This window comes from Corvus cornix, chromosome 6, assembly GCF_000738735.6.
Source record: "Corvus cornix cornix isolate S_Up_H32 chromosome 6, ASM73873v5, whole genome shotgun sequence".
NCBI classification, from domain to species: Eukaryota; Metazoa; Chordata; class Aves; order Passeriformes; family Corvidae; genus Corvus; species Corvus cornix.
The window spans coordinates 29,106,491-29,119,847 of NC_046336.1; the positions used below are offsets into that span (position 1 = coordinate 29,106,491).

The 13,357-nt window shown below is 42.7% G+C and overlaps 1 protein-coding gene across 8 annotated transcripts in view; it reads right to left on the bottom strand.

Annotated features, from left to right (window-relative positions):
• Positions 1–13,357, bottom strand: part of FAM13C (family with sequence similarity 13 member C) — a 115,472-nt gene that overhangs the window by 40,836 nt on the left and 61,279 nt on the right. For 7 of the 8 annotated variants that reach the window (XM_039553823.1, XM_010400818.4, XM_039553829.1 and 4 more), the window contains exons 7-8: positions 6,163–6,201; positions 1,238–1,294 (exon numbers count right to left, since the gene is read on the bottom strand). In XM_039553823.1, the coding sequence (XP_039409757.1) occupies positions 1,238–1,294; positions 6,163–6,201 (96 nt within the window). The remainder of the gene's footprint in view (positions 1–1,237; positions 1,295–6,162; positions 6,202–13,357) is intronic. The other variant, XM_039553824.1, reaches the window with a different exon arrangement.

A 13,357-nucleotide genomic window follows, 5' to 3' on the forward strand; every position in this document is an offset into this window, starting at 1 on the left:
GTCTGAACAGCCGGAGATGTGCTTGGCTGGAAGGGACAAATATCGTGCTCCCAGTTTGGAGAAAACCTCCTCCTGTGTAAGAGCACACCTGGTGGCTTAAACAGACACTGTTACTCATGGATGCTTAGTCGGGGATCTGGGACAGGTATTTTCAATCCCCACCCAGACTACAAGGTACAAGCTCTTTCCAGGGGGACTCATCCACACCCAGTCACTCCAGCCTTAGCCTGGTCTCGTGCCTTCCGCCGGGAGCATCTCCACGGCGCCATGAAGTTACCGCAATGCAGAAGGCAAGGCTGCCTGATGAGTTGGCAGCACGAGCTGGGCTGCTTTGCTGCTCCAAAATCCCTGGCCATAGCTCAGTTTCCAGGTGGGATTTCAGATGTTAGCTTCAGCTGGTAACATCCTAAGGGTTAGCTCTCCTGGTGTGAAACTTCCACAGCTGAGGGAGTCAAGGGCCATTGAATTAAATCCCCCAGAGATTTTTTTTTTTTTCAGAAAGCATAACTTGTTAGTTCAATGTTTTCTCCTAACGATTTTGAGCTGCCAAACTCACTTTCCATCTGTGGCCCATCAGCATCCAGATGGATGCTTGCAGGGTGCCTATGGAGTTGAACACCATTGCTGCCCATGCCTTCTCCAAGTGTGCCCCAAGGCAGTTGTTAGAGTTACAGCTTTAAAGCCCATCGGCACTCCAACAATGTGCAAAAGTGCTGCTAATGTTAAGGTATAATCTGATATTAAAATCTTCCTGAAAGGTTAAGCTGCATACCCTAGAAATCAATATGTGCTAACATAGCCATGAGAGAGGCATGCCTCAAGAATACTTCAGTTAAATTACAATTGGAAGGATTTGTTTTCCCAGACACATTCAGCAATGAGCATATCCTTGCACAGTTGCAAAACTCTGCTTATTACTGCTTTGTATCAGCTGCTGTACAGTAAAATCCAGTGTATAAACATAAGAGCTGCATCTGAATGACAGGAGTATATGAAGTTAAGAATAAAGATCATAATATATTTACTTATATAATAACAACAGTAATTAATCATATTGATCACACAAAAGTATACAAGATAACTATGCATTCCCCAGAAATACTAACAGCTTTTGCAGCAATACCCCAGAAATTCTGCATTCATTTGAGAAGAAAGGCTTCTTTCTAATGATTTAACAGAAGCAGTCACAGCTGCATTTGCTGCCAATGGATTTCAGACAAAGTTTATAGGAGAATACCTGGGACTGGAACTGCCTGCTTGATCTTCATGCACAGAGTCTGAATACCCGTCACACCTTGAAAATGAATACAAGATAATTGCTCATTTTCTGCCAGCTGCAGAAATGTAGCTTTTAATAGCATGACAGTGCAGCTCAAAGTATAAACACATTTCTTCTTCTCCTCACAGCTTAGTTAGGGTCATTTAATGCCATAGCTGCTCCATGATAGTCTAAATCTCAGAGGAAGAAGAGGGTTTGAGATGTTAAGTGTGCACAGTTTGGTATAACATTTTCAGACAAATGGAAATAATTACAAGGAGTTCAGATGTTACCATAAAAAGTATGGGAAAATTACGAGAAATTCTGTATTCTAATTGCTTATAGTATACTTCACATTAATCCCAAAAATAATTAGATACAAATAAGGATGTTTTTCTCTCAAACTCACAAAAATATTAACTATCATAGAGCAGTCACCCTTTGTGCAGCAGGAAAAAGAATTCCCAAGTAAATTATGAAGTGAGAGCTAGTCTTAAAAAGTGAATTAGCAGTACTTTTTAAGATGCCTGAACAATCATAATCAATTACATCCCCTTAAGTTACAAACAACAGAATTGTCCTAAGGCTGCCTAATCAAAAGAAGTCGGAGTAAATATGCTAAAGTACGAGCAGTGAGGGCTGAACATGACACTGTGGCTGCATGGCTGAACTTTGCAGGATGATTTACCTGCAAAGCCCACAAGCAGTCTTTCTTCAATCAAACATGCATCCTTAAGCATGCACTCCTAAAATATGCCAACACCCAGCCTGATATTGCTGGGGTAAATTTGGGGCCCTCTCCTCACCCTCAGTTCATACTCACAGGGCACAGACACTAAGGAGGCCTGGATCCCTTGAAGTTTTCTGGCAGAGGAATCTCTTCATTATGGGCGAAGCAGCCTGTACTTTCGCTGACTTGTTAAATTTTGGGAGAACTGCCCCACTTAGAAGAGTACATTAAGTGACACATTCATAGCTCTGCATTACAATTTGATGGCAAGAGTTTTAATATATTCCTCTTTCCCACCAGTCTTCTGCTGGTGTCTATATCAAAAGCCAGACTGCAGCAGAAAATATTTAAAGGGCCACTCAAGTGTTTACACTTCCTGAATACATCAGCATATGCATGAAAGAATTTGCTGCTCACAACTGGAGCACAGAACAACAGTGGCAGATCCCTCTAATCACACAATATTCCTGCCATGAGTGCAGCTTTCCCCACATGGCAAAGTGGGGTGATGGGTGGAAGACAGGGGTTGATGTGCAAAATGTATAAACTCCCTGTAGAAATCTGGTTGCCTCTGGATGTCAGTCACACCTTCCCCTCTGGCCTATCCCTGTAAGGTGTGAGCACAGGACACACTGGGGTATGAATAAGGAAGCCCAGGGTGGAAGGAACCAGGATCCTGGCTGTAGAACTAGATGGGATATTTCAGAGGCAGGAAACAATAGAAAGAAAATGCACTGTGAGGAGACAGTGCCGAGGTCGGAGCTGGATGGACAGAGCTCCCACCACAGACACAGGAGAAGGAGAAGGTGCCACCAGGTGGGGTGTGCACCATGGGCCAAGCCATGGCCAGCAAAGTCCAGGGATCCCCTAAAGGGACAGAGTCTCCCTCCTGCGTGTGCCTCAGAGAGAGGAAGTGGGAGGAAGCAGCTCTGCCACCAGTTTCACTCCCCCCTCCTCTCACCAGTCACCTCACTTGGCAGACTTCAGTGCTGAAGGACCACCTTGGCAATGGGGAACACTCTCTGGAGGGACAAGGGATGGCTGAGCACAAGTCCAGCAGCCCAGTCTGTGTGAGCACACTCCTTAACTGGGGGAGCTGAGCTGACTGTAAGGAGGTGATCTCGAGAAGCTGAAGTCCTAACTCAGCATCCAGCAACTGATAGAAGTCATAAAACAAGACACAACTTGTAAACAACATAAGTGAGTGTGACAAAATGTATTTGAGTAACTGGATGGCAGTAGATAGGAAAGATAAGCAATAATGAGTCAGAGAATACAATGACCATCACAAAATTTAAAAGATCATGAGGAAGTTCAGAAGCAACACACTCTAAAATTTCCAACAGACATTTTTGTCTGTGCAAGAATAAATAATAACCAGGAGGCTGAGAGCTCACTCACACAAGAGTGCTTGAGGCTAGGACCACAGCAGGACTTTTAAAAAGATGAATTTTTGATATAGTGCAAATAGCCATCATTAAAACATGGAGTGGTTTTACCTTGGTTTCTTAAAGAAATGCACCTTCTGTGTTCATGCCACTTGTCTGCACATACCACAACAAACATGCACACCTTCCTTTCCTCTCACCAATAACTTGTCTTGTTGTCCAGCTGTAGCTGTATTTAATTGATAGGGTGATGTTCAAGAGTTTGGTAGGTTTTTTGATAGTGTGTGGCTGTGTAGCAGAGAGAGTTCCCACCAACCAAAAAACTGCAGCAGCATCTTCCTCACTCCTAAACCATCCAAGAATATGCCACAACAGCTTCAGGTCAGAAATCCAAATGGGTTGAAGCTTACATGGGGTAGGAGCTGTCTTTTGACAAAACCAGTGATGATAATCCTTTCCCTTCAGTGCCCAATCCAGCTACTGACTGATGGATATGACTCTTAAAAGTAAGTACATCCATTATCCATCTTATGGCATGGGCCAGAGCTGGGTCAGAGGTGGGATCCCAGCCTAGACGGAGTGTTGCTCTGCCTCTGGATAGTACTGCCTCTGTGTCTCTTCCAGGGTCTCTGGGTTACTGGGATCAGCTTCTTTAACTTTCTTCCATTTTCACCTTCCCATAGGAGCCATTTCAGAGCAGTGTGGAAGCTGCTTGCTTTTGCTGATTTGACCTTTCAGCTGCTCACGTGAACAGCTCCCAAACCAGGCTGCATGCATGGCTTGCTGGGAGCTTCACACCCCCAGGCGCTCGCCTTGGCTGGAGAAATGCTCCTGAAAGTGCTGTGCCACTGGCTTTACATCATTCAGGAAGCCCTGCCTTTGCCACAAATAAAGACAGAAACTGTTAAATGACGATGTCTAAATTTGCATGGCAAGCTCTCTCTTTCTTCTGCTAAATAAAAGTAAATCTATTTTCATCTGTGTTCAGAGATGGCCAACACAAACAATGAGTGCTGAAATCAGTAAGAATTGTGTATCCTCAGCAGCTCTCAAAAACAAGATTTGGGGGAAGGCTCCAAACGAGTCCTAGGAAGGGCAACTCTGGAAACCAAGTTTGTTCAAGTGGACAATGCTTTTCAGATGTCATTGTTCACTCGCTTTGTTTTCTAAAAGCACGTTTCTACCCCTTTGTTTGGAAATATAAGATTGAACACAAAACCCCACAAACCAGAACCAACAACAGCTGAAATGAGGGAGATCCAGCCCTCAGGCCTGGCCCAGCCCAGCTCTGCCACTCTGCTGGCTCTCACCCTGCACCCCTCTCCATCTCCCCATGGGCAGGGCTGGCATCACACTCCCAGCTTTTATACCCTCCTGGGTTTAACATGAAGCCCCCACAGAGAAAAGCCATCACCCCCAGGTCCCAGAAACCTCAGGGGTGAGGCAGGCCTGGGGGTCGCTCCAGCGGAATCTCTACAGGAAACAATGGATATACTTTGGGGCAGAGAAAAGGGAAGAAGAAAAAAATATGAAAAATGTATTACCTGTTGTCTGGCTATTTCTCTGTGAAGGGGGAGCAACCCAGAATTTTACAGACCACAATTCATCACTTAACTAACAGGAACACAGGGAATGAAAACAAACAAGCATACAAGCAAACAAAAACCCCTCCATGATTTATTAGTTTCAGTGCAATCTTTCCATATCTGCCCCAATCACAAGTCCCACAAGAAGTGTGACTAAATTTAAATATTAAATAAAGCAAGGAAATATAAGAAAATAAAGCAAAGCAGCATAAGGGAGGGAAATTCCTTAGATCCCTTTGAAATATTACTTTTCCTGTAGTGGTTATGACAACACTTAGGGATGGCTCAGATGATTACAACTTGGCCTGCTTTCAGAATGTACCCTGTTCCCACAGCACTCAGCAAACAGCTCACTGTCCAGCCAGAGTGGTTTAAATTATGAGCATTTTAGCAGTGTAAAACTCACCTAATATACAAACAAATCCATACATCATTTTCCTCCTGAAAAACAGCTTGGCACCTTACTGCTGCAGAATCCTCCCCAAAAGCTTTTGAAACAATCAAAAGCATGCAAAACAATAATATACAGAACACCAATATTGAAGTGGTTTAGACTAAAATAAGACAAAGACTATTTCATGTGCAATAGTTCCTAGAGCCTTTGCCTTTCTAACTTTCTAATGTCCTCCCTTGTTCTGTTGTCTCTGTAAAACAGCAAGAAAAATCAACACATACATCCTTATGATTATGATATATACAAAAGGCCTTCTAAGGAGTTTATGTAATTGATTACAAAGAAATGACGTCTTTGGTACTTGGCCTGTGTAAATAATATATTTTTAAATATTTGCTGATAATTTTTTTTCCTAAAACTGCTTGTGGTAAGTAGAGACCATGTGTCCTTAGAAAACAGACGTGCTTGTGTTTGATGGGATCATCAGTACTAGCAAGGAGCAATATTTTAACAGGAGGTTTATCCCACACTGAAAATCATGCATTTAAACATGTGTGATGTGCACCCAGTACATATTCTCCCAAGAAAGGTATTTCACTGCTAAATGGTCACAGAGCATTTAAAGACAGCTGCTTTATGCAATCCTTCCCATACAGTCAATAATATATTTAGATTACTGAAAACACAATCAAAATATATGACAGATAGCTTGGGACTTCTCACATACCACTTACAATTATTCTGTACGGTACCTAAACTCATCATTCTTGTTTAAAAATAAGGACATTTTTAAAGTGTTCACTTACTCTGCTAAAGCTGTCGTGTTGAAGGACTTATCCTGAATGCTGAAACAGAAACAAGAAAACATCAGATAAATCAGCAAGGCAGGCAGGCTCCCTGTATCTTCCTCAGTTGTAGGAACACATGCACAAACATGGCATTGCTAAGCACGTCTCTGTGTGCTCGCTCTACATGCACAGCTCTACCTTGGGCTGCTCTGCACATGCTCATAATCAAGGAACCACAGGGATTAGTCCTACAACACTCACAAAGCCCATCCAGCAGCACTCAGAATTCAGGCAGGGGTGCAGGTAGACCTCAGATCACAATCTTTGACAGCTGTAACAATGCTGCTAATAAAAGCTTAGGTTTACAAACAAGCATTTGGCATTCTATCCTTTAAATGCTTGCTCTGTGTAATTGGCTCATCAAACACGGGGGGTTTTATTACTTAAATAGGGTTGCCCAGCTAAGTTGTCTGGAGGTTTTCTTGTTTAGTGGTCTCTTGCATACTCAGCTCATGGGCAAACCCCAAGAGATTCTACAAAAAAAAATCTGGCGGAAAGGACGGTTCAAGTAGGAAAAGGTTATGAAGCTAACAGCAAGCAGTAGATAAAACCATTCCTGTGAAAGGAATAGCTGCTGTGCTCCTGCAACAAAGTGTTTCTGACCTGACGTAATACATTCAGCAGGGTCAGCTCAGGATATTGCAAACTGCTGGGTTTGAGGCAGCAGTGGAATTCCCCCTGGAACAACACCCCTCAAATCCAGTGAATACAATCTTGGATCATCCTGAAATCTTACAGCGGCAAAAATAAAAAAAAAAAACAACCCCAACCAGCAAATAATCTCACTGCTACATAGCAGAGATGGGATTTTGTTGTTGTTTGGGCTGGGGGAGAGAAAGCAATGCAGACAACAACGCCTTGTGAGCACTCCTGTTTGTGACAAAGGCATCTCTGAGACGCCAGCATCAAGCAGAGCGGGGATAAAGAGAGGCACCTCCTCCTCCTCCCCGCAGCAGCAGCTTGTGCCTCTGCGTGGTGTTGACACACATTCCCAGGCAGCAGTGGCAGCCAGGAATCACAGCCCTGACAATCGCTTTTCTTTCACCAACAGCACTAACAAAGCATCTTCACCTCGTCCCAGCCTCCCTACCTGCTCGCACACACTGCTTGCTATTTTCTTTCTTATATTGGTACACATTTGTCAATGTGTTTAATGACATGAATTACCTGGGGATCAGAATATCACAGCCAGTCTGCAGGGACTTCTGCCCTACAGAGAGCAGGGTTTGTGAGAGAAGAGTGAACAGAAAAGCTAAATTTAATGGTTAGCAGATAAATCCTGCTTTAAAACTTAAATTTCAAATTTTTTTTCTCCTCCTGTTTCCAGTTCCTTTGCTCTGACCATACAAATATAAATTTCTTTATTGCTATTCTATTTGCAGGACAGCAACTGAACAAAGGTATGCTTCTAGAGGTTGTGGGACTCAAAAGCTCAGTTTACATGGTCAATAAGTAGTGTCATTAAAAATAAGTGATATTATTTTTAATGAATATATTCCAGAATGCTTAAGTGCTTGACTCTTGGCCATTGATTTTCAATGGTCAGGCTAGGTTCACAGCTAGCACTTCAAGCGTGTAATGGAGGAATCACTACATTTTATCACAAAATCACACTGATAAGCATCACAGCTTGGCTAGAGTAGAATTTAAAGAAGGACTGGGTACCTACACTCACCCACAGAAGAAAGGGAGTGAATGGAGAGTGCTCTTACAAACAGGACTTCTCCATTTGTGGGTGCATAAGTTAAGGTCTATTCCTCTGCAAATTCACTGCAAACACACTGCGGGGCTTTGATGTTATTACTGATAAGATAACATGATTGAAGATTAGTTTGTAAGACAGGGATGCTTTGGACTGAGACCAAGTTTAAAGCATCATCACTTTTCTGTTGTTTGTCTAGACTTTGGTGCTGAGCAGCGATTGCTATATCTTTAGGGAAGCTCTTTACACAGACTTCCACTAGTTTTAAAGATAGCACTTGATCAGTGTAAATGAAGAGTCTCTTCTTGTGAGGGTGTGAAACCATTCAACAAAAACCAAATTTCGTGTCAAACAGGAATAATACTAACAAATGCTCATAAGTAAAGTCCAGACAAGCTCAGGAACCTGTTTCAGAACAATGTCCCAGTCAGATAAATGGAGCCACCCTGCTCCTGGGGAACACAAGAGAGGAACTGCAGTAGACTCACAATAACTTTACTTTTCTTCCTTTACCAGAAGGAAATAATTTGTCTTTAGGGGCAAACACTCATTTCAACAGCGATGTTGACTTGGGCCCTATTGGCTGACCCCAGCTTCTTCCACCTGCTTCCCATCCACATACTTGGGGTGAGACCAGAGCAGGCAAAGAGCCTCTGGCCTCACAAGGGAGAGCCAAAGATACTTGAGCCTTCATCTCTGCTTCCTTCTAAGTCCCATGCACGGAGAAAACCTAAAACTGCTGTTACCTCCTTTTCTTCAGTAATGACATTCAAGCCATTTAGGGCTGTAATGCTGTGAAACATCACTCTTTAACACACTGAAATTCTCAGTGCCAGATGTATTTCATCACCACATTCAGATGACATGCCAGGCTTGTCATCATCATGAAGTCTCAATGAAAATAAAGCTACACCTATGTGTGAAGTAAGCTTTGAAATTCCCCACTGAATAGCAGATAAACTTTTAAGGATTTTTTTATTTTAAATTCATTAGAATACATATTTCTGAAATTTTGAAAATAAAGGCTTTAAAATCAGTTTTTCCTTATTTCTACTGAACAGTTTTAGTGATTCATATTTTTGCAAATCCTGTCTATGAAAAAACACTTTTTCTGTGGAAAAGCTTCCCATTTTATACCCAGTTTTATTCTTACCCTCTTTTGCCAAATGTTGATCAAGCCAATGTAAACATCACATGACAGCCCTTAGCTAACAACAAAAATGTCAGAGATCCCCAAAGAAAACATCTACCTACATTTTGGAGATACCAAGATTCAGAAATATGTTGCTGTTCACTAAGATTGGAAGTTTGACTAATATATTGCCTATTTATGGCTGACAAATAGATTGTCATAGAAATTCCATTCTTTATTTGGTTGGTATCATCAGGAGAAGTACTGCTAGGTCAGGAAGAAGAATGAAACAGGAATCACATCATCCAGCTTGGTTTTGCAAGTTACAGACACAATATTCAACATAAATTATATGTTCACAAGCTCAGAACAGCATTAGCTGGCAGTGAGTGCCCTACAAAGACTGCAAAAGGAGAGAGAGGTAGTGAGACAAAAGTGGGCAGAAACAGTTCTGGCTTCAGCAGAACAGGAGAGCACAACAAGCAAAATGTCATTAAAAAAGGAGGAATAAGAAGCTCTCCAAGCTGCAGTTGTCTAAAAAGTGTCTAAACCCACCTCCCACGCCCACATCCCGGCAGGTTTTGTGGCTTTTTGGGTTCACCTGCAGAACAGAACCTTTGCCTCAGTTTCCAGAATTTGCTCATTTCACTAAATGACTGTTTTCTCTCAAGGGCATTTCTGACTCAGACAAATGATGAGGCCTTTCAACCTCAGAACTACAGAATAATGAAGAATTTGTACTGGGAAATAAACTGTATTTTAAAGGGGAAATTACACATTTACAAAGAACCCTACACTCTCTAATGTTCTGGGAAAGTTAGTATTTCTGCATGTAATATCTACTACCTAATGACAAACTCAGTGCAAGCCTACAGGGTGTGATTAGCATTTATTGCCAGACTATTTTTTATTATTATTATTTGTTATTCCACAGAGTCCAGAGTGCCTGTGCTGGAATTGCTGCATCAAAGGCAATTATAATTTACAGTGCAGTCAGGCCATACAAGGGAGCTGCCCCGGGCACCCTGGAGGGATGTGAGAGGCGCAGTGTGACGCACACTGCAGGATGAGGAGCCCAGGGCAACGCCCTCCAGCTCGGGGAAGAAGTTACTCATGTTCCACTACCCAAATAAAGGGAAACTTGGAATGATCTCCCCACTACTGTCTTTCTGGATGAAGTCAAGTCATCCCTGCCAGACCTAGCTGAGCTCAGAGACTCATAAAAATATTGAGCAAATTTGTTTTTCTTGGATCATGTGTGCTCCTGCCAAGAAACAATACCCTGAAGTGCTCCAGCTGTCCTTCACCTCTCTCCAGTTGTACCAACCAGGAGGTGCACTGAGTCCCGCCTGTTGGCATGCACAGCATTTGCTGCCATGGACAGAACACAGCTCCACTGCTCTGAGGAAAAGATTGAATATGCCTCCTTGGCAGGTCACACTGCTACTTCTGAGGCCACCACTCCTGACTTTTGTTTAGCAGGAACTCAGTTCGGACTTCAGCAAGTCTGTTGTCTTCCCACACACAGGATTTGCTTGAGGGATAAGGGCAGGAATCATTCCACAGCAAAACATTAGCACTGTGGATCGCTCCAGTGCCTCTCCCTTTCTTCAAAAGCGATCCTGCAGGATATTTTGCTATTTTCCAATCTGTAAGACATAAACCAAGGAGCTGCCATGTGAGAGAGGAGTCACATGCTCTCTCCTGTAGTGATAAATACTGAGTGCTACATGCTGCGGCTCAAAATACCCATGTGTTCACCGACTTGCTTTCTTGATGAGCAGCCTGCCTTTTAATGGGCAACATTCTCTGAAACATCAGCAAACATCTCAGGAGAAATTAAACTAAAATACAGCAATTATATGTAGGAGCCGATTGTGAGCCCTCAATCCAGTTTCTACATCTTTGATTTTCTTAGTGACCTAATTAGGACATCATCTGAGAGGGGGGAGCCTGGGGGAAAGAGCACTCAGTTGATCTTGCTGTGTGTCTTAAAATGAGCCGACAGGCTCACACAGGAAGAGACTCCAGCTGAGCGTAGGTGCAGACACAGTTGTCATAATGAAATCCAGGGAAGACCCATAAGGTGCCTTTCTGTTGGGCTGGGTAAAACTTTGAGCACCTGCACAGACCTTCAGGTCTGTGAATATGTGTATTTTCTGAAGAGATTTCAGTGAGCAATCAAACTGCACAGAATTCCTGGCTCAAGCCTCCTAAGCAGCAGGCCCATGAATCCCATACACACTCCCATAGCACACCCAAGTTTGCACTGAGGGGGGCCCATCTACCCTGTAGCTCAAAAGGTACAGATCCCTGCTCTTTTAAAGGGAAAATTACCATGGAGCTACACAGTTTTGTGCAGATTGTGGACTACTACAGTCCCATCACTGGATTACATTTCTGCAGCCCAGGTGCACATACCTGAGCAAGCACCAACAGTGGCAGTGGGAGAGCTGCCACCAGCACAGCCAACTGCTGGGGCAGGGAGCCCACACCAAGCTCTGCTGGAAGGCTACACCACTCCTGGTTTCCTGCTTAACCAGTATCAGCTGATTCCATACAGGCCTCTGGTCTGAGGAAGAGTGCTAAGCTGGAAATACAGAACCGTGCCTCTAATTTTGTTATTAAATAACAAGTTGTTTTATGGAGTCCCATCAGCTCTGCTGAAAATCGCTGTAAAGATGCCCAAGGATCATTATCCAGCACTCACAAGGCTGCATGATAAGCCCAGCTGTACCAGCCTAAGTGGTGCTACTGACTGAGCTACTACTCAGCTGCAGTGAGTTTAATACCGTCACAGATGACAAAACTATTTCCAGCAGGTTTACACCAGTCAGGCTAGACTCAATACAGAACTAATTCATAACCAGTTTTTCCTCTGAACATTGCAAGATGAGGAAAAATACACACATATCTTTAATTTTTATGTTTATGTTCATTCCAAACATCCATTCACAGAATCATAAACCTCAAAGGCTTCAGTATTTGTGTTTTTGCACATCTGCCTGTAGTAATGCACTCACCTACGAGGTACTTTGCAGATCTTGCTCACTCTCCTCCATGTAACTAGCAGACCAGCTCATACTACCTTGCCTCACCTGGAGCTTTATCTTCCCAGCAGCAGAGAAGCCAGAATGATACAAAACAAAATCAATACCAATCTAGAAGACATGTATCAAAACCAACCTAAAGCAACTGCTGTCTAATTTCAGATCTTAGTGACATATAGGAGAACCTCTTTAATTAGCTTTGTCAAAGAGTTCCATTATCAGCAATTACGTGCTTTCAGAGGACACCTGACCTTCCCCCTAGGCATTACTGTGCACCACATGACCCTCACTGATTAGTCCTACTGATATCTAAGGGACAGGTCAGCTAACATGAAAGACAGATTTGCAATCTGTCTGCCTCTTTCTAGTTTACAAAACCTTCATGGGTGTTTCTACCCTCTGACCACGAGCAGGAAACACCCACAGGCTGCTCTCAGAGGGCTGGACAGCTGTACCAGAGGGCCTGTTGCCCACAGTATTTATAGCCCAATAGGACTGGCCCCTGTGACCTGATGTGCCTGAATTTTGGGTATGAAGACAGAACATCCAAGCCCTTGAATATTTCTTTCTCAAGAGCTTACTTCCTATTTTCTATTTCTGTTGCACTGCAGGAAAATCTAACTGATACAGACGGATTATGAAGTATTAATGTATAAAATAACCCAAAACATGAAATGTAAAACTACACCATTATATGATGCTTATGCCACTTAACAAACTACTTTCTATTTATGTATTTAGATCACATTTAGAGAACTCTGAATACCCACTACTGTTTGTGTGACACTGGGAATGCTGACTGAAATTCAGAAAGAGAATAGCAATAAATGCAGTTACAAAAGTAAAACCTGTAACTTAAGTATCCTGTGTCATAATAAATAACCAAAACTACTTTTCTTTTGGAAAAAGAACAGTAACACAGGGATGATTAGCAGTGAATTTAACTTCCTCCATCAGAAACAGGGAAAAGCAAGGAATCTCCATTTGCACACATCAGATGCAACTATACAAGACATGGGATCCCACAGAGAGGTTTTTAACCCCATTCACTGCAGTCAGTATTTTTATACATTTGAATCTGGTTACTTCTTTGCCAAATGCTTATTAATTTCAAGGGCAAGTATGGTCAGAGAAGAAGCTGATGTCATTAAGTCAAAATTGATGTAATGTGTTTATTTATATGCTCTTTTCTGAACTTGCTACACACATCATATAAACATAAACCCGAGACAGATCCAGCTTCTCACAGGCCCCTCTGGAGTTCATTCT